The sequence below is a fragment of the Diabrotica virgifera genome, chromosome 5, assembly GCF_917563875.1.
Source record: "Diabrotica virgifera virgifera chromosome 5, PGI_DIABVI_V3a".
In the NCBI taxonomy this organism is placed as follows: Eukaryota; Metazoa; Arthropoda; class Insecta; order Coleoptera; family Chrysomelidae; genus Diabrotica; species Diabrotica virgifera.
This window is the reverse complement of record NC_065447.1, coordinates 16,116,795-16,144,499: the sequence shown is the minus strand read 5'-3', so window position 1 is coordinate 16,144,499 and position 27,705 is coordinate 16,116,795. Positions and strand designations below refer to the sequence as shown.

The 27,705-nt window shown below is 32.4% G+C and overlaps 1 protein-coding gene across 7 annotated transcripts in view; it reads right to left on the bottom strand.

Moving 5' to 3' along the window:
* Positions 1–27,705, bottom strand: part of LOC114332468 (kinase D-interacting substrate of 220 kDa B) — a 239,411-nt gene that overhangs the window by 92,754 nt on the left and 118,952 nt on the right. For 5 of the 7 annotated variants that reach the window (XR_007698415.1, XM_050652311.1, XM_050652313.1 and 2 more), the window contains exon 2: positions 1,746–2,002. The exons of the other annotated variants lie outside the window; for them this stretch is intronic. Coding sequence is in view for 4 of the 5 variants with exons in the window: in XM_050652311.1 (XP_050508268.1) it covers positions 1,746–1,982 (237 nt within the window). In the remaining variant the exon portion in view is untranslated. The remainder of the gene's footprint in view (positions 1–1,745; positions 2,003–27,705) is intronic. 7 annotated transcript variants of the gene reach the window in all.

The following is a 27,705-nucleotide window of genomic DNA, read 5'->3' as shown; positions in this document are numbered from 1 at the left end:
AAAATGAACATATTCACTGTCAAATAACTCGAAAAGTATTGACTTAGTGAAAAAACTCTATAGAACAAAAGTTACTTAAAATTAGCCAGTTTATCCATTTCCTGACTTTCTTTGGACGAATATTTTTTCACCCCCAAAAGTGGGTTAAAACCACCCCCAGGGCAAAAGCACATATCGGCACAATATCACTTTTTTTCTTTGACTTGTTAGCTATGTGTATGCCAAATTTCATGTCAATCCAAGCGGTTCTTTAAAATTTAGAGGTTTTGCAATATTTTACCGTTAAAGAACGGACTAATTAAAAATTTGAAAAATGCGAAAATAGCCGTTTTCCAGGCTTAATAACTCGATTAAAAATTATTATTATGAAATTCAAAACGTGACCAAATCAAGTTTCAAACCCCTTCTTCAAGGTCCTGAAGAGATTTTTGTCATTATTTTACTACAAAGCTGCTATTTTTAATTATTAAAAATTAGCGCTATAGTCCAACTGTATCGTCGCCCACGCTAGCAAAATTATTCCGATTCGATTTTTTTGCACAAACTTACTCAAAAAGAGGTCCCCTTATAACATATACACAGGGTACCGGGCGGTGCCGTGGTCGAAAAATTGTTTAAAGATTTTTTTTTAAACAAATTCAAAAAAGTTACTTTTTCCTTGCGACCGATTTCTTTTAGATAATTTGGGTTATTCAGCAAAAAAGGTCTCTTGTGATTTTTCTCTAAAATTGATAGTTGGCGAATTATATGGCCATTTTCGCATTTTTCAAATTTTAAATCGCGTAAACTCGACAACAATCAATTTTAGAGAAAAATCACAAGAGACCTTTTTTGCTCAGAATGTCCCAAATTATGTAAAAACAATTTGTTCGAAGTGAAAAAATTATTTTTGTGAATTTGTTTAAAAAAATTCTTTCGACCACGGCACCACCGGCACCCTGTGGATATATTATAAGGACCTCTTTTTGTGTAAAAAAATCAAATCGGAATAATTTCACTAACGGGGGCGACGATACATCCTGGACTCTGGACTATAGCGCTAATTGTTAATAATTAAAAATAACAGCTTTATAATAAAATATTGACAAAAATATCTACAGGACCTTGAAGAAGGGGTTTGAAACTTGATTTGGTCACTTTTTGAATTTCATAATATTAATTTTTAATCGAGTTAGTAAGCTTTGAAAATGGCCATTTTCGCATTTTTCAAATTTTTAATCGCATATAACTCGACAACAATCAATTTTAGAAAAAAATGACAAGAGACCTTTTTTGCTCAGAATGACCCCATTTATCTAAACAAAATTGTTTCAAATAAAAACATTATTTTGTGAATTTGTTAAAAACAATTGTTTAAACAATTTTTCGACCACGGCACCGCCCGACACCCTGTGGATATGTTATGAGGACCTCTTTTTGAGTAAGTTTGTGAAAAAAAAAATCGAATCGGAATAATTTCGCTAGCGTGGGCGACGATACTGCCCGGTCTAGTAAGGAGCATACAAACTATTAGCAAGAATGCAGATCCTCAAACAAGTTCATTCGAGTTTTCGAGCTAAAAAATCTGTCTAAAAAAAATTAGTAAACGTTAGTAAAACCCAAACTTAATGTTTTTTCATCTCAAAACATTTTAATGTTTTAAAACTATTTCTTGAGAGTAAAAGATAACAAAAACAAAAAAAATCGATTAAGTTGATTAGTTTATAAGTAGAAAACTCGAACTCAACGCACACGACCACACTAACATTATGAGAATGCCTTCTGATACCCAGACCGAAGGTAAATTTGCTGGTGAGGCTCTGTTCTCCATCCGGAGTGGTCAGAGAAAACGTGGGTAAATGGAGGTGCGACAGGGAACCTCGCCAATTCGTCTCTGGAATGTGGAGGTGCAAGAACGACGATCTGCGTCGTCCTGGAGATGATTCTGGCGTGACGGCGATGCTGTGACGTAACATTCGCTGCGGCGAGTTTCCGGACTCCATTTTCTGTCATTACTCTTTTTCTGCATTACAAAAACATAGTATGTGTATGTGTATATTGAATTATACAAGTATGTAAAAAAAAACGAAATTATACATTTTTGAGCGTAAGCTTTGTTGGTATTCGCAATGTTAAGTCACAACGACGACCTCTCGTGAATTTCGGCTGAACTAGCTTTGAGAGTGTTTTCAGTGTCAAACGCTGAGCGCACATGCATGGTAATATTCATTATTTATTTTTACATGTTTTAAATTAATTATTGGGCAATATAAAATGATTAACGTGGAACCTTCATCTTTCAACAAAAGTTGGCGTCGATGTTGTATATAACATTTGTAAAAAAACATAAAAATAAATAATGAATATTATCTACTTGTTTCAAATGCATGCGCGCGTAGCGTTTGACATTGAAAACACCCTCGAAGCTAGTTCAGCCGAGATCCACGAGAGGTCGTCATTGTGACTTACAATTCTTTATATTGGAATATTTTTAATATTAAAAGTTGGCACCGCTTGTACATGACAAGTGTTTCAACGAGTCAACAAGTAGTTCATGCTGTAACCAGGAGTAATTGCTATAATAAAAACGTTTATATTTATTGATATATTTTTTGTTATATTCCATCTAACTAGATTCTTTCCCACCACGCATTAGAGGTTATGGGCCCAGAGTTTTGGAAATTAAAAAGCTTACATAGTGGTAATAAGGAAGCAAAGTTTTTACGGAAAACTTGGTACGTAACGAAACTACAAAATGGCGGAAACAAATCAAGTTGTATTATTGATATGGTCACTGCTAAATTTATTGTAAAAATTGAACGAGTAAGGTATGTACAGAGCTGAAAGTATCTTTAGTAAAAAGATAAAAAAAAGTATCTAAGATACTAAAAGTATCTTAGATACTTTTATTTAAGATACTTTTTGGTTCATTTAAAAGTTACTTTTACTTTAGATACTTCTTAAAAGTATCTAGTATCTTTTATCTTTAAAAGTATCTTTAGATACTAAAAGTATCTTAGATACAAAAAAGTATCTTAGATACAAAAAAGTATCTTAGATACTTACTCAGGACTTGAGAAATAGATACTTTTCATGATCCGACAAGCTTCGACCTGTCGCGCCGGCCGTAGCGGGAGAGACGATGTGTATTGTTCTTTGCATCCCGCCCGCCGGCCCGCAGCATTATCCGTTTATCCTTTACAGCGTTAAGTTAGTTTGCCTTTGCCGTTCGTACTCGCTAAAGAAAAAAATATTAGTGCACTAGAAAAGGTAAGTTCCTTTCTTTGCTTTTTATAACCTATTTTAAATTTAAATAAAATGTTTATTTGTTTAAATTTAAAAAATGAAGTGATTCAATAAATTATGATCCCTAATCCCTGCAATGTAGAGTAGAATACCTAAAATCCTATGGTCAAAGAAATCAAAATAAAATTATAAAATTAACATTACGGTTGTATCTACAGGGTGCAGGGCGCAAAAATATATATCCACTGATATATATCCTGATCTGATATATATCTTGATACTTATCTATAATAAATATCAAGATCAAGATATATCAATATTCTATTTCCTTTCCTACATTTCAGACTTATAAAGTTTGACGGGAATTAATGTTTTTAAGTTATTTTATAACATTATTATTGCTTTTCTGTTTTTATTTTGATTTATATTGAAGACTTGAGAGTGTATCAATTTATTAATTATTTAAGAAGGAATTTATGGTTTTGTTTCAAAGGCATCAAAGGTTATATTTTTGTTAATTTTGTTTCTTATTTTTATCTTTTATGTATCTATTAGCATTATTTGTTTCTTCGCTTTAGCGTAATATCATTTCACATTTTACTAGCATACTTAATTTTTTATTTAGTTTTACATGTTTTTTTTATATTTACTTTTGAATAAACTTATTATTTCTGCTTTTTTTTCCATTTTGTAACTATTTTCGAAAATATATAAATATCACATTTGGATATATATCCGATATATATCAAATATATCCGATATTTTGATATTTATATTTATATAAACTATCATGATATTTTTGCGCTCTGACAGGGTGTCCCAATTCCCAATGGTGCAGTAAAGTTCGATATATCTGATACTGTACAAAAAAAAACCTATTTATAAAAATTGTGGACAACTTTAAATTTCACGTTTTAAAATTATTTACGTTTATACAGGCAGGGTGTTTCATATTTCCAGGATTAACTAATTAATATTTTTTTAAATGGAACGCCCTGCCCCTGATGTATATTTTCATCTTTTTGGACTCTTTGCATTAAGCCGATTCAAACAATCTCTAATACTTGAGGTCTACAATTAGAAGTTTAAGAGATACAGGGTGTTAAAAATATTATTTTTTGAAGTTTAAGTAGTTATTGCAGCGTGGTCCTTGTAAAATCATTCAAAAAATAATTATAGTAGTGCTAACAAAATTAGGGTCGGGGCCACATAAAACTTGACAATTTTGTTTCAGATGGATATATATGAGAATTGTCATGATAAAGAACTAAATGTCGATGTTGACTTGACATTTACTGAACCTGAATCACCTGAACCTGACCCTTTTACACCAAGTGAAGATGAAAAAGACCCTACATATGTTCCGGAAAGTCCTGAAACAACAACAAAAAAGAAGTTCAGAAAATTTTTTGGCGGTGCCTCCTCTTCAAAATCTTCGGAAAAAACCTATGAAAATCAGGATTCAGATTCAGACAACTCGGCTGCTACTAGTGCTACTGCTGCTAGTAGTTTTACTAGTTCTGTTTCTGTAACTAATAGTCAATCCTCACATCATAATGCAGCAACCTCAAATCTCTTTGATCGGAAATATTTTGAAATTACGCAACAAATGTTAGAAAAAATTGACGGGACAAGAGACATTATAGCTAAGTGTAGAATGTGTTTACCTAATAATAAATATTTAAAGGGAAATTCAGGTTCTACTAGTAACTTCTTAAAACATTTTAAAACGAAACATTCAACATTTTATAAGGATTATTTAAGTTCTAAACTTACGAAAAAACTGGAAATTAAAAATATCAATGATAGGCAAATGAACATTAGACAAATGATTACAAAGACCGAAAATGTTACACAGGATAAATTTAACAGAAGACTTCTTCAGTTTATTGTAGATACCATGTCACCTTTGTCGTTGTTACAAAATCGTAGCTTTTTAAATTTATTTAAGGGAATTACTCCTTTAAAAATCATATCCAGGCCTACAGCTGTAAAAAAAATTTCCTCTATGGTGTCTGAGAACAAAGAAAACTTAAAATTAACATTACATGATATCCGTTACGTCTGCACGACGGCTGACATTTGGTCATGCAAAACCCGAAGTTTTCTTGGTGCTACATGTCATTGGATTGACGACAAACTTCTACGAAAGTCAGCACCGCTAGCATGTAGAAGATTTTCTGGAGCGCATACACACGACCGTATAGCTGAACTATTAGAAGACATACATACTGCTTATAATCTACATCCAAATAAAGTGTTAGCAACAATTACTGACAACGGCTCAAATGTTGCCAAAGCATTTGGTGTTTTTGGTATTAATAATGTTTTACACTACACTGGTGACGACGGTGAACATCAACAACAAGTGCCAAAAGATGATATCGACATCATTGAGGAAGATCAGGAAGATATTTTGGAGGATGAAGAGGATATTCCTGACATATTTGAAAACGAAAATTATCTCCTTCCAAATAATTTAAGTGACAATAATTTGATCATGATCATACCTACTTTATCTGAACACATACGTTGTGCAAGTCATACACTTGCCGTAATAACAACTACTGATATTATGAAAATAATTAATTCAACCAGTTCTCTTAGATCAAAATATGAACAAGCAATAGCTAGGTGTAATCATATATGGAAAAAAGCAGGTCGTCCTAAATCAGCTGAAGTGATAAAAAAAGTATTAGGACATACTTTAAGTTACCCGGGTGTGACTCGTTGGAATTCCATGTTGGATGCTCTGAACCAGATTCTAAAGTCTAAAGAAAAACAGGAATCTCTATACGAAAAATTAAATTTTGCAAAACAAGATCGGCTCAGAGATACTGATCTAAATTATTTAGCAGAATTATGCCAAATACTAAAACCGTTTTCTTTGGCACTTGACATTATTCAAGGCGAACAAAATATGTACTACGGTTTCCTTCTACCATCAATCGTAAGCTTGTTTGTTAAAATTGAAAAGCTTAAAACCAATAAGTTTAAATATGTGAAACCTATTTTGAACGCTCTGACAGTATCTTTAAACTCCAGATTTGAAAAACTTCTTAAGTTGACTAACCAATCTGCAATAATTGCTGCAGTTACTAATCCTTTCTTTAAAACAAGTTGGCTTACTGCATTTCGAGGAATCAGGAATATCGAAAATGACCTTAGTGAAATTAAGGATTTGGTAATTACAGAAGCTATAAAAATTATGAAGGAAAATGAGGAACAATTAAAACAATTTGATGTAAGTACAAATAATTAACATTACTACTGTAATGAAAAGTAACAAAATGCAAAACGACTTCTTTGAATTTGATATTAACTCCGATCTTCAAACGCAAAACGAAAACACTGGCTATACTGATTTAGATTATAAACGACAAGCTGAGCTGCAACTATTAGAATATTTGGCCGATTCTGAAACCAACAAACAAATGTTAAAAAAATATAATATTATAGAACAATTATTTAAAAAGTTCAATACGCCATTACCTTCTTCTGCAGCTGTTGAAAGAATGTTTTCTTTTGCAACTTTTATTAATTCACCCCGACGTCATGCCTTGTCTGATCATACATTTGAAAATTTAGTTTTACTAAAAGCTAGTGGTTATACTAACTAGTTATTAGCTACCAAAATGTTACTATTTTTTATATCCTATCCTATTGTTTTTAAAAATTTAATTATGTTGAATGTTCTGTTTTTAATGCATAATGCATCTTATGCTGTTTTTAACACACGAATTTATGTTTATTTTATATTGTTTTGAAAATTTAATGTTTGATTTTTGTTTTCAATACATAGTTATTAGTTTGTAATAACTTAACGTCTTTTATTTCTTATCTACCCCAAAGCCCAAAGTATACCATTTCAAAGTACCTGCTGGCTTAAACTAAAATTGTATGATAATTTAAAGGGTTAAAATGATGTTTTTAAAACAAAAGTATCGACAATCTACTGTAGAGTAGTAGAGTACCGAGTACCTTTATATTAAAAGTATCTTAGTTACTACAAAAGTATCTAAGTATCTTAGATACTAGAAAAACATCTAAGTATCTTTGATACATAAAAGTATCTTACATACTTAAAAGTATCTTAGATACTTAAAAGTATCTTAGATACTCAAAAGTATCTTAGATACTTGAAAGTATCGTAAGATATTTTTACTCTAAATACTTTTCCGGTATTTTGTATCTTTAGATACTTTCATACTTAGTATCTTAAGATACCTTTTGCCTCAAGTATCTTAAAAGTATCTAGATACTTTTAAAAAGTATCTTTTACAGCTCTGGGTATGTAGTATGATAATGGAGGTAAATACTCCGAAAGTGGTTTTAAAACATACAATTATTTGGTTGTAATGCTTATAATTTAATTCCTTAAGAGAACAAGAAATAAAACAAGAAATTTTCCCATAGGAAAAAGGAAGAGAGGCAGACCCCGAAGATCCTTCAGAGATGAAGTGGACGAAGCAATGGAGAGAAGAAATCTGCAGGAAGGGTACTGGCAAGACAGAAAGAGCTGGAGAGAACGGTTGAGTGAAGGAATACAGTGAAAACTGTGGAAATCCTTAGTATATAGAACAAGAAATCTAAGCTTGATCCTTGTAGTGAAAAGCTAATTATGGTGAATTATTCAGATAATGGTTACAGACTATGGAATCCAAGAGAAAGAAAACTAATCCATGCATGGAATATAATTTTTGATGAAAATTCCATTGAAAAAGATAAGATTAGACTTATTGAGAATGGATAAATTGCACAAATTCAAACTGAAAATAGAGTGGATAATATTCCAGAAAGAATAACTGAACAAGAAAATATACAGAAAGAAGAAGTAGTAGTTGAAGGAATTAATGGCAATAGAATACAAGAAATAAAAGCAGACCAACATATCTTGAAGGCTACAATTGAGAGTATGATTCAGACACAAATATACTACAAGCTGTGTAGTAGGATACTTTCTTGATGATGTTCCTGAAACCTTCGCTAAAACAGTCAAAGATGTGGAATGGAAACCAGCAATCAACTATGAACTTCAGTCACTGGAAGAAAACAACACATGGACTTTGGTGAAGCAGGAAATGTGAGAAAGTTAGTTAAGAAAGCTGGATTTTTAGCTCGAGGATGCCAATAATGTAACATTTGTGAAAATGTGTAAGCACCAGTAGAACGAAAGGTTGCAATTATGAGTATTACTTTCATTGTATGTAGAGTACCTATGATCTTTTTGTAAAACAGCTAAACATTAAGGCCATCGGTACATAATTCGCAAATATTTTACGGCTATCCCTACTTTTTCTGCCTTTACACGGTAAATTACGTGTAGTAAAATTCTCACTGGTATGGATATGTAAATATTACTACTTGACAATGTCATCATTAACTTTAAAGAGATGGCTTTTGAATGTTCTTGGTTAATTGTTACTTGTATAATTTCAAATTATTAATTCAGTTAATAAATATGATTATTTCATTCATAGGAGATTCTGACCAATACAGAAATAAAAATTAAACTGATTATTTTTTGATGATTTTAACTTCCAATCATATAGTAAGATATTTGATCACGTGTTTAATTCTGTCCAATCAGATTAAAATTATACTGAGAATTATCTACTGTAGAAAATTACTGATAGAATTTTTTTAAGTAGATTGTTTCTGTTTAATGGTAACCAGTTTCCTAGTTTTGACAACTGTCACATTTAAGAAAATATCCATAATATACGTATTAAAAAATAATCTTACGAATATCACACTACAGTAAGAATAAATAAGAAAATAACGCTTCATTTTTACTCAAATTTGTTGTCATTGGGCAATAGCCACTCGAGCCCTGCGGGCTCTCGTGTCTATTGCCAGACAACAAATTTTCGAAAAACTGTCGCATTATTTTCGATTTATTCTCACTCTCTTGTGATATTATACCCGATAATTTTTGATAATATCCCGTCGTCAAGCATATTACGTCAGATGCCCTTCGTTTCTAAGAAAAAATACATTCGGTGACATTAATAACAATTAATGTTTTAAAAATTATAAAAGTGATGACTTTCAACCGTCAAATATTTATAACAACTGTGTGTTTAATTGTACTAATTTGTAATTACATAAATAGATTACAATAAAATTTTGGTTTTGAACAGTTTTATTCATGAAATAATCGCAACAAATTGCACTCGATCTCTAAAATTATTATCGAATTTTTTTAATCGTGACACTTTGACATAATTTCACTCCCCTTCGGGTCGTAAAATTAAAACTGTCAAAGTGTCATTCGGGAAAAATTCGATAATTTTAGAGCTCTTGTGCAATTACTACTGATAATTTTTTCACTAATTATGTATTCAGTGATTGTAATAATTTATATACGGTACAACAAAAACTAATACTCAATCGAGAAAAGAGGAAAAGTGTTGAAGTGATTTTTTAATAATATATTGTTACTATGGAACGCTTACAATTTTGAACATCTTTAACAACAAAATACTTGGATCACAGAATATATCCTGATCAATTCTCTACTTGGATCGTTCACAAATAACAAACAATTAACTTTTTATTAAGTTAACGTCTTAAATCAATTATTTATCAAATATACTATTATTATTTAATCAACAACTCAAAATATTCCCGATGTCATGTCAAATATTTAAAATTGTCACTGTCTTGTCATTATATTCTATTTGACTCAGTGCGTTGTATGACAAAGATAGCGAATGTTCGATTTGGAAAATATCACCACGGATATGGTGTCCATTTTTTTCAAATCCTAAAAAAACTAATAAATATTTTTAAAAAATTTAAAAGCAGAATGAAAGACTAAATTATTATCGAGGGCCGAAAGTCCCTTAGAATAAATAAAAAGTTTCTTTTAAAAGAGATATTTGTAATTAAAAATCACACTACATTTTCTCTTACGTTTTTCACCCCTGTAACTTATTAAAATAAGCATTACAGAAGTTTTCAGGGACTTTCAGCCATCGATAAGAACGTAAGCTTGCATTCTGCCTTTAAATTTTTCAAAAATACTTATTAGTTTTCTCAGGATTTGAAAAAAAAAATGAATCCCATTATCCCATTTAAATAGCATTACAGCCGAAACTATGTACCCATCCCCTTAACTCCGTCTTTCTTTATGGAACGTTGAAAGAACCAGTACAGTGTATCAACACAGTAATATAGGGTTGAATTAAATACAGGGGGAACTTAAGAAAAGTTTCATGACAAAAATCATGATAAAAGTTTGATTTCAAATAAGTGATCAGCTTCCAACCCAAATTCAATGGTCTTTAATATCTTCAAAAGTCAACCATTACCAACATCGCAAACTTTTACTTACGAAATCTAGTGTGTGTATGAAAAGAATAAAAGAATCAATGGCGCGGAAATCGATTTGTGTGTGGTCAAGGTTACAATTGGCAAATTACAACTAAGAAAAATGTGACCTAGTTAAATTGAATTTAATTACATTTATGCTAGGGCTATTTTGAGCGCGCGTAGCGTGAAACAAGGCATTGAATGAAACCACAGGCGTTCATCAAAATAAATGGCACTATGTTTATCAACGGTTAAAAAAGAATCCACTATAATCCATTATACTGAGGAAAAGAATTCAAATAAAAATAAGAATTTTGATAAAATTCTTGCGAGCAGCATAATACATGAGGTTAACTTCATATTTTATTTGTTTATTCATTTGCATTCCCATATTGTGATTCAAGCAGTAACAAATTCATAATTATTGATACATTTTTCATAATCACCTATTGTTGAAATCATTCTGATTCAGATGTTTACATAGTTTAGGCGATAACGTAAAACGTGTATTAAAACTAATGAAGCCAATAAATGAATTCAATGCTTTTCAAATCTGTTTGAAAAACTAAAACTTTTTTGAGAAAAATGGAACTATGCAAGTGGTTTGAGGTTGGTAAAGGATCTTTGAGGCAAAAGGTCTAATATCTCGAGAAATACAATTTCAGATGAAAAACCAAAAAATACGCATTTAATAATTTTCAAATATTATGGAGCTGCATCAAACACCAACTCCCGTCCCCTTCTCTTGGGGGTACGGTGGGTGACAATTTTGAAATTTACAAAAGAGTAAACAAGATTTATCTGGATATTTGTTCGATTCGCGATAGTGGCGCTGTAATCGGATAAAAACAAGTACAGATCAGAAATATGGACACTATTTTTATGGTATTGAATCATGTATTGAATAAAGTTTTTACAATTTTTTTGCATAATCTGCAAAATTACAGAATCTGCAATGAAAAATGAGGAATCCTATTTAAGATTTCAAAGTTGCCATTAGACCACCTCCAGGGGGTGAGGTTTTGTTCAGTGTCTTTCGATAGATTTTTGAAAAATACTGAACACGTGTTTTTCGTTTTTCATTTGAAACTGTATTTCTCGAGATATACTGTTTCCATAATTTTCCTAGGGTATCGAGATACCTCGTTTTTTCCGATTATTGTCGAAGAAATGTCCCTAATAAAAGTTACTTATTTTTGCATAAACTCAGGTCATCTATTCTCTTTAGTCTTCTCCTGGAAAACGTACTGCGAGAAGCCAATATAAATAGAAAAGGAATTAATATATCATAAAAAGAAGCAAACAGGAAGTGATACGGATAACTAAAGAATTAGAAGAAAATGCCATAAAAAGAACTACATATTAATGACATGAATACAAAATACATGGAATGCACAGACCAAAAATATGTAAGAGTACAAACTAGTATTTCAGTACAAACTAATAATAATACATATAGATTTGAGGAATTGAGAGGTTCGAATATCTAGGAATAATTATAAGACGAAAACCAAATAAGGAAGAAATCCAAAACAGACTAATGAAAGCGAACAAGTGTGTCTATGCAAGAAATAAATGCATATCAAGATAACATTAAATAAAAAGCAACAAGAAATACCAAAATGTAAATATCTTCAAGATCTACATGAGCTATCAGTTTTAGACCTCACTCATAAGTATTGGAGAACTAAAAAAATCTATACCTTTGGTAGAAAGTTATCTAAGCGTGGTAAAGTACAATGAAATTATCTATAAAAGTCAAATTCCGCCTTACTACAGTGAATTGACAAAAACATTATTTTCTAACAAGGTTAAAACATGTTATTTAAACTCACATTTACCGCCAAATATGTCTGATATACTTATTAGAGAAAAATGGTCAAATTTTCAGTACATATTTACCGATAGGTCAAAAGACGCAAATGGAACGGGCTGTGCAGTGTTCCACGAAAATAAAAATTACCATCATCAGTATAGCTTACCCGTTGAATGCTCAATATACACAGCAGAAATTATAGCAGTAATGTTTGCTCTTCAGTATGTAGTATGTACTACTGAATCCAACTAACAATTATGTTATATTTACTGACAGTAAAAGCGAGGTGGACAGATTTAGTAACATTCAAACAGTCAAACACATAAACCACATTGAATTGAATATTCTTAAAACTCTGTTTGAAACTATACAATTAGGAGTAAATGTAACAATTGCTTGGATTAAGGGTCATTCGGGAATAAATGACAATGAAATAGTTGACAAATTTGCTAAATCAGCTTATATAATCGGAGAAAAAATAAACAAAAATTTAATTCCAGCTTCAGATATTGATACTTTTAGCAGACAAAAACTTAAAAATAATTGGCAATTGCATTACAGAGAATGTAATACTGGCTCAAATTTTACTCATTGTAACCCTAGGATATCCTCAAGAAGATAGCTTTACACAGAATATAATAGACATTTTATAAAGACCATTAATCGGCTGACAGCAAATCATGCTCTTACTCCATCTTACATGCATAAAATCGGCTTGGCAGATACTCCCAATTGTACTTGTGGCAAAATCGGAGATCTAACACATGTCATATTAGAATGTCATTTACAGATAAATAACACAAACGACCTTTATAAGGAATTAAAAAATTTAAAATGTTGCTTCCCAATAAACCTTAATACTTTAATATTTACAAATGATATGGAAATACAAGTTGTAAACTAGGATTAATTTGTTAATTTGGTTTGAAAAAATTAAAAAAAAAACAAGTAAAAAAAATAACAAAAAAAATAGAAGTAAAATAAGTGATTACCACAAATTAAAATATATAATAAAAAATATATAATATAATAATATGTTGTATCAAAAAAATAATATTGTAATTTACGTTATGAAATAAAAAATTTATGACTATGAATCTGCAATCAATCACAAACAAGTCTGGCTAATTGGCTCTGCCAAAGCCATTTTTCAAGAAAAAAAAAGCAACAAGATATGCTGCTGATTGAGAACGAAAAGTACTAAGGAAAATCTTTGGAGGAAAAATGGAGAACGGCGTTTGGATCAGAAGGACAATGAAGATCTGAGAGAGTTATATATTTATATTGGGGAGACCAGCTGACTATGAGTGATAAGAAATAAGAACCCAACGACTAAGATAGTTAGGACACATACAGAAAATGCCAGAGGGTAGACCAATTTTACTGCCAAGTACAGTTGGAGAACATCAGAGAAGAGGTCGACCCAGAACAAGATGGAAAATGTATGTAGAAGATGATCTAAAAAGACTCAACGTCAGGAATGGATGAAGGTGAAGGCAAATGAATCAAGCCATGGGCCTGTTAGGCTCGAGGCACTGTGGTACCAAATGCCGAAAAAGTGGTCATGAACCTTTAAAAGCGTATATTGTTTATACACTTCGGAATTACTTTCGTTCTTAAGGGTTTTTGGCATCGCTGATTACGAATCTGACATTTTTTTGAAAAACAAAATGGCGGATCCAATATGGCGGAAAGAAATTGAAAATTTCAATTAAAAAGGAAAATTTTTTGTCAGCTTTAAGGTGATTTAAGGTCGCTGATTACAAATTTAACATTACTTTCTTTTAAAACAAAATGGCAGATCCAACATGGCCGAAAGAAATTCGAAAATTTTATTGGTAACGTATATTTGTTTAAAATTTTATATTATAAGGAACTTTCGAAACTGCTGATTACCAATACATTTTCTTTATAAAGTACAATATTCAGAACCTATTACTTATGTACAACCGCTTATACATACTCAACAATTGGCAGAAGTCGCAAAATTATGCAGAATTTTGTACTTTTTGAATGTATCTTTACAAAATTTTGATTATTTCAAGTATATTTTCACTATCTATGCATTAACAAATTTAAGGCATTTATTGTTTCTAAATATTAAGTTGACTTACATATTATTACATTACTACACACTTAAAAAAGAAGAATCTGCTTTACAGCGATAAAATTGATAAACTACAAAAGGTTTTACAACGTTTTCAATATATGCGTTCTTTTTCACTTTCTCTGCCGGCCAAAATAACCCCGGACATGGCTCATTTGTTCCTGAGCTATGAACCAGAATACATCCAGTCTTATCCTTATACCTGCGTATTAGGAATCTACGATAGTATGAGAAAACAACTGTAAACATGAAAATCCCTAGATAGGGACTTTTTTTCGCCTCATGACCACGTTTTCAGCATTTGGAACCACTGTGCGACGCTCTAATTATTATCATTTTTGCATAAGGGATCCAAATCTGCAATAAAGAATGGGGGTTTATATTTAAGATTTTAAAGTTGAGTTGTGATTGGTGTCATTCAATAAATTTTTGAAAAATATTGGACACGTGTTTCTCAGTTTTTTTTATTCGATGTCAATTTCGCGAAATATTCGACGGTCTCGCTTGTTTTGGCACATCAGTTATATTATAACACAATAAAAATCATACGTCGACAGCATTAAGACAATAATAGTGTATGTAATAGTGTGATAATATTAATTCCTAAAAATAGAAGGACTCATTTTCTCAAAAAAGCCAACTATGAAGTCGTACGTTGCCAATAAGGTGACGCAGAAAAATAAAAATAATGCAAATAAATGTTAAGATCACCAAGATTATTCAGGCAATTAAAATGAACATCTGGCAACAAATCAATAGAGCTCATTTGCGATATGTGGTTTCTCACGCGCTTTTATTAGCTTTCGGTAATAAAATGGATGGTATTTATTTTGATTTAGAGTATTTTAGAGCAATAAACGGTTTTACTGGCGGTGAAAATGTAATAAAATATTTTCACAGATATAATACCTGGAAAGAGCAACCACGAACATTATCGAAAATTATTTTATACATGGAAATAAACCACAATTAAGACGAGCTTAACAAGAATATCAATTTGTATTTTTATTATTATGCTTGTCAATGACTCAAAAATGTTTTTGCTTTTTCATTTCAAAAAATGTAAAATCAGTGGTGAAAGTGATACCGAATTTATTCAACATGAGATTAATGAAGCAGCTAAAATGGCTACTTATGGCCACCAAAGTGAAGGTGAAGGTAGAGGTATGAATTGGTCTATATTTATTTAAAAATGGAGCAATGATAAAAAGTGCATATAAATGAAGAAGTCATTCTTCCATATTTAGTAAAAAATCACAAATTTTAAAGCCCTCAAGCTCCTGGAGCAATTACTCAATGCGCCAATTACGTCTATAATTATTAAGATTAAAAAAAGTATGTATAAGCCGATATACTAAAGTTATTGTTTTCCTTAAAAGAAAGGCGAAAAATCTTACAAATTACTTAAAACAATAATGGATGATCGCTGAAATTTCTTTCTTATTACAGATCTTGCAAATATAAGTCCAAACAAAAAAATAACCCCTATAAAGACCTGAAATATAACGATAACAACCGCATTTTTAAATTGCAGAAATCAACTTTTTAATAACCAAATGGAATAACTCGTACACTTATTAATATTTTTTCACCCAATTTTGTGGGTATCTGTTGAAATTATTTATCAATTTTTGAAAGACAAGTTTTCAATCTAATACAGTCGAACCCACTTAATGGAATAGCCTTCGTGCCAAGCAAAAGTATTCCTGTAATCGGGATATTCTAATAACCGATCATTGGTGGGTAGTAGAAACGTTTCGAAATCTCAAATTGCTATTCCTTAAAGCGGGATATTCTTATAACAGGTATTCTAATAAGCGGGTTCGACTGTAGTACATAAAACAACATCCAAAATGTTGCTCCACATCCTACCAGACTGAAAACAATGGGAACCTTCTCTGGTTACACCTACGAGGCTTCTACAATTTGCAAGCCATAACAGATGCTGAGACTAAGGAAGATGAGGGAATTTTACAATTTATAATTCACGTCCCATCTGCTCAGCGCGGTAAAGCTCCAACGAGAATGGTTCCCTTCGTACTCCAATCAGAGTAAACATGTAAATCAAAAATGAATAACCATTTTCAATTTCGTTGCAACACGAAACTACAGCCGCGCCATATCCCAGTCCAATCAGATAGTGCCGCAAGCACCTCTACCGGTTTCGAAACTTATTAGTCTCTCATCAGGAGGCACATATGCTGCTCTCTCTGACCCAACAAGGACAAACCCTGACGAGCAGTCAGAATTGCAACGAACGAAATGGCAGGGATGCCCTAGCATCAACTGCTAGCAAAATACTAAGTTTTCAATCTAATAGCACATAAAACAACACCCCAAATGTTGCTCCACATCCTACCAGACTGAAAACAATGGGAACCTTCTCTGGTTACACCTCCGAGGCTTCTACAATTTGCAAGCCATAACGGATGCTGAGACTAAGGAAGATGAGGGAATTTTACAATTTATAATTCACGTCCCATCTGCTCAGTGCGGTAAAGCTCCAACGAGAATGGTTCCCTTCGTACTCCAATCAGAGTAAACATGTAAATCAAAAATGAATAACCATTTTCAATTTCGTTGCAACACGAAACAGAGAAGGTTCCCATTGTTTTCAGTCTGGTAGGATGTGGAGCAACATTTTGGGTGTTGTTTTATGTGCTATTAGATTGAAAACTTAGTCTTTTGCTAGCAGTTGCCGCTTGGGCATCCCTGCCATTTCGTTCGTTGCAATTCGTAACTGCACGTCGGGGTTTGTCCTTGTTGGGTCAGAGAGAGCAGCATATGTGCCTCCTGATGAGAGACTAATAAGTTTCGAAACCGGTAGAGGTGCTTGCGGCACTCTCTGATTGGACTGGGATATGGCGCGGCTGTAGTTTCGTGTTGCAACGAAATTGAAAATGGTTATTCATTTTTTATTTCAATTTGTGTTTCTTCTAATGCCATTTTTAATTTCAACGGTTTTCTTTTCAATTATTTAAACAAATTATATATAAAATTTGATTTACTTTTTTTAGGTATCTAAAAAAAACTGTAAAATTTTTTTTGACAATTTTGACGTTTTAATCAATGTTTAAACAATAATGCCGTAAAATTAAACCGATACATTCATGGAAAAATTTTGATTTGAGATCTAATACAATTCTTTTTGACTGGGTTGACTTCATCTAGATATACTCGTAAATGTATAAAGGATCACCTTAGAAAGTCTTCAATGTTAAAAAGTCTTTAAGTTAACATGAGCTCATTATCTAAAACCAGCTTCTATGCAACCGAAGATTTTAAGGTTTAGAATAAAGCAAACCATAAACGTGCCTAGAGTTCTCAGAAAAAAAAAAATTCGAACTCAAACCAAATATTATCATACACGAATGCGAGGTACAAAAGGAAATGGTACAAATCACCAGAGATTATCTCATTTTTATACTGATGGGTAAAAAAACACTAGCGGGAGCAGGAACTGGAGTGACTACATTAATAGATCTGAAGTCTTTAATAACCTGGAACTGCAAACTATCCCTGAAGATCAACAGGACTAAACAACTACTTTGACAACTACAATTTACAGAGTTCTGAAAACTGGAATAAAAATTTAAAAAAATATTATCTCAAACATATTTTTTCATCGTCGTAGTGGGACAGTGCCCATCTGTGCACCCTTCAGACACTTAGACCTCCTAAGGCGGGTCCGTTGTATTACACCTACATCCGGAATAGGCCGGAGCAGTGGCGCACCCAGGAGGGGGTTTTGGGGGGTTAAAACCCCTCCCAGGGCATATTAAAATATATAAAGAATAGCAGGAAAATGTAACTTGTCTTTCAAAAACAATACAAAAAAAATTCTGTGCCCAAGCAAAACCCCCTCCAGGGCAAGATTCTAGGTGCGCCACTTGGCCGGAGTAGCCCCGTAAGAAGCTGGTCTTCCTGCCAAAATGAATAAAGACGGAGAGGAAGACCTGCTATAAGACGGGAAAGGTGCATAGGCAATGCTATGATAGATAGAGATCTCAGAGAAGGTGACTGGGAGTAGGGCAGTCAATGAGAGCAAGAACAGGTTATTACCTCCGAATTGTATCCTACTGCATGGATTTTAATGAAATTTTACCCAATTCTAAGCAAAAACTGTTCTATATTTTTTTTTCTTCGAAAACTCAATACTTTTTGAGTTATTCGTGGTTGAAAATTGGCCATTTTCATTGAAATATAACATCTTTTCAAACGGTTTTTTGCGAATACCTTAAAAACAATGCATCTAACTAAAAAAATTATATAAAACATTTTTGTAGCTCATAAAAAAACAAAGAGATTCGTTCCTTCTTCAATCTTCTAGTTATAACACAAAACGAGATATGGTAGGTAAAAAGAGTTTGATTTATCGGTGCATGCTCAAAGCAGTGTATTCAACTTGAAATAACAGAGAAACGCTCGATTTTATGTATATAATGCTACCAATACCTTTTATTGTGCTTGAAAAGTCCTTTCAAATAAGCAATATTAAATGTCGATTACATTCAAACTAAGCGAGATATGCTGCAAAAAATTGATGACTAACGAATTTTAAGAAAAAAATTGAGAAGTATATTTAACCCCTCACGCACAAGAATTTAAATGCATCGTTTTCCTTCTACAATACATTTTATTACAGTGTCATTTTTATGTTCAAAAAGTTGAGCGGGTTTAAAATGAATGGTTTTTGAAAAAAATAAGATCAAATTATAGAGCGCATATTTAAATTTTCTTAAGAATCTTCTTTTTCTCCATGTAACTTGAAAATGATAAGAGATACTGCTATAAAAAATAAAATCAAAATGTTTATCTAGAAAAAACCTTCATTTTTGTGTGGCACCTTTTTTGGCATCTCTTATCATTTTCGAGTTACATGGAGAAAAAGGAAGATTTTTAAGAAGATTTAAAAATGCGCTCAATAATTTAATCTTATTTTTTTCAAAAACCATTAATTTTAAATCCGCCCAACTTTTTGAACATAAAAAGAACACTATAGTAAAATGTATTGTAGAAGTAGAAGGAAAACGATAACGAGAAATACGTCATCAAATTTTTTACAGTTTATCTCGCATAGTTTGAATGTAATCGACATTTAATATTGCTTATTTTAAAGGTCTTTTCAAGCACAACAAAAGTTATTGGTAGCATTATACACCTAAAATCGACCGTTTCTCTGTTATTTCAAGTTAAATACACTGATTTGAGCATGCACTTACCATATCTCTTTTTGTGTTATAACTAGAAGATTCGTAAAGGAAAGAATCTCTTTGTTATTTTATAAGCTACAAAAATGTTTTATATAGTTTTTTTAGTTAGATGCATAGTTTTTAAGGTATTCGCAAAAAACCGTTTGAAACGGTGTTATGTTTCAATGAAAATGGCCAATTTTCAACCAGGAATAACTCAAAAAGTATTGAGTTTTCGAAAAAAAATTATAGAACAGTTCTTGCTTACTATTAGGTTCCCTAGCAACTTCCATAGTTATTTAAGCAAAAAATTTTCCACCCCCGAGAAGGGGTGGGAACCGTCTCCAAGACAAAAGCACACATCGGCATAGGGTCGACTTTGTTTCTTAGGCTATTCCCTACTTACTGTGAAAATATCACCTAAATCGATATAGTAGGATAGAATTCGGAGCCACATACTCTCATTGACTGCCCTAGAGAGCAGAGTGCTGTGGTGGATTAAAACGGCGAACTCATAATAAAAACAGCTAAAGAAGTTTGTTTAATGTACAGTAAATTCTATTGTACAATGTTAAATTAGTAGAAACCCCAAAAACCACAAATAAAAAAATATTTTCGAAAGTAAAAAATAAAATTTTAGTATATATTTGTATTACGGAATGATTATCAAAGATAGCCAACACCCAAACACTTTTTCTACATATACCCAACTGCATTATATCTCGTTGCATATTGTACACAACATTAATAATAAGAATTAATAAATAGAATGTATTCGTCTACCTGTGTGTTATATCCAAAAAACTTGGAATTCCGGAACATCATTATATCTAGTTCCTTCCAGTTCCGACCAGCAACTCACACTTTTCATTGAGCTCACCACACATTGAAAGAATAAGTCGCCAATATCGAGAGCTTTTCCGCACCAAAGTTCGCACTAAACAAACAACGAAAACACTGCACACAATTAAAAACTTATATCATTCTCTAATCTTCGGTATTTAAACAAATAAGCGCTCTGATTGGTTACATAGCAAATAAGTTGCTCAGATTATTGTTCACCGATAATTAAACATTCGTAGCAACAGAGTTATTGGATTAACAGTTTGTAAGTACACAAATGATGTACAAAGGGTTTAGACTTTTATTGGCCACTGTAAATTATGTTTAATTGTTTGGTGCAACTGGTTATTAAACGAAGTGCGTATTGACAGTGAGAATTAACAGAGTTAAATTGTTATTAAATAGTTTCTGAGGCAGGCGAGCGTTAGGGAAATATCAATATTAGTTGTGTCGTATTTCACGATAAGCGTCTTCAAATTTGCAGACTTCGTTTGAAATTAAACAAATTTGATTTTTTTATTTATGGCTATAGTTCAAGCAGTATCTGTTTTGAATTGGAAAATTTATTTTTTTCCTAGAATCACTTCAGGGTGCACCTCAAGACATGAGCCAGACGCAACTTTTATGGTTAAATATTTATTTAGCCTCTACACCCTTATTTAAAATTACACTTACACTACCCTGGGGTACACGGGTACCCCATTAAAAATAGTCAAAAAGTACATAATGTTGCACCTCGTTCGGCTCTTACTGTCTCGGGATCGCACACAGAAACTGCATCTGGCTGAATTTGCATGAGTTTCTTCTTGAATTTCATTAGGTCCACTATCCTTAAAAATACACAATCCTACAAATCCACAAGCTGGAGTGCCTCAAGGTTCAATATAAGCTCCAATACTAATACTATACACAGTATACAATACTGACATCCCTCATCCCATTAACCCTTAAACGCCCAACCTTTTTTAGGTTCCATGTACGCCCAAGGGTGGGTAAAAAATGTCCACCTCGAAAATAGCTAATATATTTATTGAGAGTTGTTGGAAATAGATTAAACTTAAGAATCTTATGCTTAATAAACACAGCATCTTCTAAAATATTAATATAAACAATTTAAAAGCCTTATAACAAAATTAAAATGTACATCAAAATTAACATACCAGTAAAAGCCAGTAATTCAAATTTGTCGATTTTCTCCACATTCTTCCTTTCAGTCTCCTCATTGGCGGATAATTATGTAGATTATGTAATTATAGGTCGATAATTATATGGACTATCTTCCTACCAACGAGAAATTATATTATAGAAACCTTTAGGAACAAGTTTTACCAAGGAGTACTTTTTATGCCCATCCATATTTAACTCAAGATGCTACTATTATTTTCAAAAATATCGGTAGAACCAAACTAACATTCGATAAAGGGCTGTCTTTTTAACAATAAATAATTTTTTTTTAATTTTAAACACGTAATAAATATGTTACAAGGGAATACGCAATAGGTGGACATTTTTTACCCACCCTTGGGCGTTTAAGGGTTAATCATTAATCGAACCGAGTCTATCCTACTATACGCTGACGATACTGCTCAGCAGCTCAGCTCACTGCAGGCACTGCATACGGTACGCTGAGATATCCTTCTGTATTCTATAGTGCCCAAACATAGCTTAACAAAATTGTTACATGGTGTAACAAATAAAGAGTCACTCTCAATCCAACAAAAACTCAAATGATTGCCTTCAGCCATCCTAATAGTACCCGTAACGAACGGGCTAGAATAACCCTCCAAGGGGAAGCCCTTGAATTCCGTTCATCGGCGATCTACTTGGGAGTTCACTTTAGGACGCAACTGGAACACTGATATTCAAAACACCTTTAATATTGTAAAGAATAGAGCTAAAATTCTTGGAGGGATCCTACATACCTACAAAACATACATAAGGCCCATTATCGACTACAGGGCTTGTCTCTATGTCTCACTCAACCATAAACACAACAATACCATCCCCGGTTGTGAGCGTAAAATACTCAGAAAGTGCCTCAGAAGGCTATGGAGTTATCCGTCGGCGTTAGTACACCCACTCGCTAAAATCCCCTTCATGCAAGAGAAAATCCGTTCTCTCAATAACAAATACGTAACACGTACGATTAATGGTACAAATAATAGAGCTGGGTCATTGCTTTCAAAATGTACATTTTGATGTCCTTTAAGCAAAAATAAGGTTTAATAAGAAAAAATAATTAGCATAATATTACACTCAAATAAAGTGCATTAGAACTTAACTTCCTATGATTATTTAAATCCCACAAATAAAACCAATCCTATATTTTTGTGAAATTAAAGGAGTCAATTCTCACTTTCGTTAATGTCCCCACCTTGCTAATATAAGCTTTGAAACAAAAAAAAAACGCAATTTTAACATATTATGTAAAATAAATAATTACAGAGAATGATAAAATAGGTGACATTATTTCCTAGTTTTATCATCCCCTATAAGAAATACTTTATTTTATAGTTTAAAATCAGATTTTTATAGGTGTCATCATTCATTCTCCCTTTCGTTAATAGAATTATTATTTTACATAAATTCAGTTAGATGGCGCTGATAGTGTGACATTAAGTGTTTAGACAAGTCTTCTTTAGTTGAATAAATGCCTTGAGAGGTAGGTTGTTCTGTGAAATTTAACAAATATTAATAGAAAAACGGAGTTAAGACCCACAAACGGTAAGCATAATGTTTCACTTTTGTTAATAAGTATATTTTGTGAAAATTTTTTAATTAGTAATGTTTGTAAACTGTATATGCTAGGAAATTAAGCAAAGTAGGTAGTTATTCTTAAAAAGGCGTCACCATCCAAACCTTAGACAAGGAAAGAGAGAGGACGAGTAATCCTATGACCAAAAGTGAAGCCAAACCGACACCAGAGATTTTGATCATCGACGTATCTTTGGGGTATTGTTATGCATTGAGTATTTAAAATAAAAACATGAAATGTATTTAAAATGAAGAATTTGTGTACGGTAAATGTTTTATTAAGTTGCTCATATTACGTACATATGTTTCAATACATACATATGTTTTTATTACGAATTTTAGATGATGATTTACTTTATTTTTTATGAAATTTTAACCTTCAACGAACACCCACCACTGGCAACCCATTGTTATTTTTGACGTGACCGCCATGTTTTTGGTGACAAACAAACCAAAAACTGGCTTCACTTTTGGAACGTGTGTTTTAAATGAGTGTTACCCGTCCTCTCTTTTTTCCTTGTCTAAGATCTAAACAATTTATCAGGGATTTGGCGGGAAGTTTAACATAAAACCTCACTTTCGTTAATCTCACTTGCGTTAATTTATGTGTTAACGAAAGTGAGACAGAGTTAACATAAATGAGGTTTGATTAAATTGTTACAAAATATTATTATTTTTTTGCTTAAATCATTGCTTAAAACTTATTTTTTTAAAAATAAACATAGATTTTTTTAATAATGTAGTACTGACAGTTTGTAGAAATGACAAAGTCGGCGAAAAACAATAAAAAAAGGAGAGTGTTCTTAGGGAAAGATTAAAAAATGCGATGCGTAAGTTAAGAGAAAAAATAAAAAATAATCCGGCATTGCATGAAGAAGAAAAACGGAAGGCTAGAGAACGATGTAGAGCTAGTAAAGAAGCCGGTAAAGTAATAGGTCTGGATCCCGCGTATGAAAAAAAAGTTGATTAACAGCAAGCTAAAAATTTGTTAATAGCTTAAGGGTGTCTAGTCGGATAAACTTTGATATATGGGAACACTCTAACAGGGGCAGTTTTAATTGTGGGACAGGTTAAAAATTTGGAACGGTCAGAACACGAAAACGGCACATTTATTTTGTCCGACAGAACAGACTTAAACTCTCCGAACAGAGATTAAACTCTCATGCAAAAATCAGATTGCTATTTATCACCTGTCATAATTCCTGTCATTTGACATATTCTACATGTTCCACTGATTAAAACGCCCATTTGGTGATAAATAGCAGTCTGATTTTTGCAAGAGAGTTTAATCTCTGTTCGGAGAGTGTAAGTCTGTTCTGTCGGACAAAATACATGTGCCGTATTCGTGGTCTGACCGTTCCAAATTTTTAACCTGTTCCACAATTAAAACTTCCCCTGTTCCAGTGTTCCCATATATCAAAGTTTGTCCGACTGGACACCCTTAAGCTATTAACAAATTTTCAGCTTGCTATTAGTCAACTTTTTTTTCACACGCGGGATCCAGACCTATAAAGGCAATTGATGAATTATCAGAACGAGAGCAAAGGAAGATTAGAAAATGTTGGCGAGAAAAAAGTAAAAAATCGTACTATGCTAAAAAAGGAAGAGAAAGACTTTTAGCTCAGCTTAATGAAATAACCCCACCATTCACTCCAGTCCCTGAGGAATTTGCAGGAGATATTACACCTCAACAAAATCCACAGCCTGGTTCATCACGACAGTTCTTAAAAGTTTTTTTATAATTTCACATTGCATTTTTATAAGAATAAAATTTTTATTTTGAAACTTGTTATATTAATATAGATTCCTGTTTTCTCACTTTTGTTAATTACTGTCTCACTTGTGTTAACCAAAACATTACAAAATCTAAAAATATAAGCAATATAAAAAAATTTAAGCTTTACCTGTTATTAGAGTATTAATATTTAGATTTTCCTGTTCTGTGAAGGTCTTTCATAGTTGGCTTTTTAAATTTTTAATTTATAATTTTTTTATAATTGAAAATGTACATTTCAGTAGCAATGACCCAGCTAAGAACGTGTTGAAAATCCCTTGCAATAGATACGGTCACGTACTCACCAGGAATCCCAAAAATAGAGTTCCATTCCCTCCAGCCAATCTTCTACAATTGGCCAGAAACGAACTTGCTGACTTGCTGATGAGTATTAGGTACATTTGCAATTTTTTTGCGGAGTTTGTATTGAGACATTATTATGCAAAAACTATTAATGAAGGAAGTGATATAATGTGTATGGCATATCTTTTCGCGTTAGACCATTGCTAAAATATACTGATCCAACTGTAAGGGAATCTTTTTCTAATACTGTTTTCCTTCCAAGTGGAGTTGGAATTATTTCCTCTATATTTGAGGCTATAGTTTCCGAATTTTCAAAAATCTTTGTAAAGACAATCTTTAGACGATACTTACATGGATGAGTTGAGTCACAAAACGGATAAAATTAAGAGTACATAATATATTACGAAAATTTTAGGAGTGGCACCAATTGATACTAAAATGAGAGAGAGAGAGAATATATTAAGATGGTTTGTGCATGTGCAATGAGACTCAATATAATGAATTGTGGATTTGCAAGTTCCTGAGAGTAGTAGGAGGATAAAGGCCAAAAAAGATCTACAGGAAGACGCTTAGACAGATCACACTTTTTCGGTAAATAGGATAAATATAATTAAGCAAACCGATACCGCATAGCTGATAAAGTGATAAACATCGTCCATATACCACATACCAACAGATAGCTGTTCTTATTGCTGGTGCTAGTACATAAAACTGTCCGCCATGGTACTTTTACAGTAGTACCCTATCTAAGAGACTCATTAATATGCAGCTTATCGGAGTGCTATTGTTAAAGGTAATTCCATAAACATGGGATCTATCTGTTTTATAAAATGATCCCTTGTTTATGTAATCTCACACCTCCAACAATGGCACCCCGCTGAGCTGAATATTAATGAGTCTCCTATATAGCTGGTAGTACTATAGAACAGGGGTAACCGATTATGTTCCCCGGGGGGTCCGTTTCGAAAACCTATGACACTTCCGGGGTCCGGATTTAATGCTACCTGTGTCTGGCTATTCTGATTCGGTTTCTTTTCCGATTCTTGTGAAAAAATATCCCCTATAAACAAATCAGAACGGCGCAGGGCAAAATTTTTGTAACAATTGTTTTAACAAACTCAAAACATCATCTTTTTTGCCGCCGAAAATATGTTGTTAGCATTATTGGATCATCTTAAACAAAAAAGATCTGTCATTTTTTCTCAAATGTTGGTTAGCTTTCGAGTTTTAAGCGATTTGGCATCTGAAAAATACGAAAATAGGCATTTTCGAAGATTGAAAACTCACTTTTTTGAGGTTGTCAAGTGCCTTAGTTGAAGTTTAAACATTTAAGTTGTTTTTAATTATGAATTATGCGCGTCCACTCGACGCTTAAGCCACCGCGGCGGCTCGTCGCGCTATATGGTGCGTATCGCACTATATGATTGGCGTATTTAATTAAAACATTGGCATTAATTAATTGAATAAATAAATAAATTATTTTAAAAAATGTATGTTGATAATACATTATAAAATTTTAATAAATGTCAAGTATTTGTTGGGAATTTTCACATAAGTACGTATAATATGTATAATGTATACGTACGACAGAGACACTCCGTAAAGTGCGACGAGGGACGATTAACAATTAAAAAACAACGGTCTATATTGAAATAAGCCCCAATTACTCGATAGAATCTTGAAATTGAATGTATAAGCTTCAATTTAAGCACTTGTCAACCTGAACACTAATAATTTTACACATGAGATTTCAAGACTCGAAAATGCGTATGCGTATTTTCGCATTTTTCAGATTTTAAATCGCGTATAACTCGAAAACTAACTTCGACAACAAAAATATAAGGACCTTAGAAAAGAAGAGAAGTACATTCATAGAAGAAAAAAGAGAACTTATGAAAATAGAATACTGGAAGAACTTGAGGCAATAAAACAGGAAAATTAAACAAGACAATTCTATAAAACTCTGAATAATGCAAGAAAGGAATTCAAACCAAGGCTAAGACTATGTAAGGATAAGGAGGGGCAAATACTCAATACAAAAGAAGAAATATTGAAAAGGTGGGTGGAACACTATAAAGAACTACTTACTATCGAAGTAGAACAATACACCATTAAAGCCTCCATCAATTCAAGAAGTACGGGATGCAATAAAACACCTAAAAAATAATAAATCTCCAGGAAGTGATGGTATATCCGCGGAACTTATTAAATATGGAGGTGCTACTCTGACTAATCAAATATATAAAATAATACTGACAGCCTGGAATGAGGAACAAATCTCGAAAGAGTGGTGTATTGGAATCGTTTGCCCGCTACACAAAAAAGGTGATCAATTGGAATGTAGAAACTATAGGGGAATAACCCTCCTTAATAC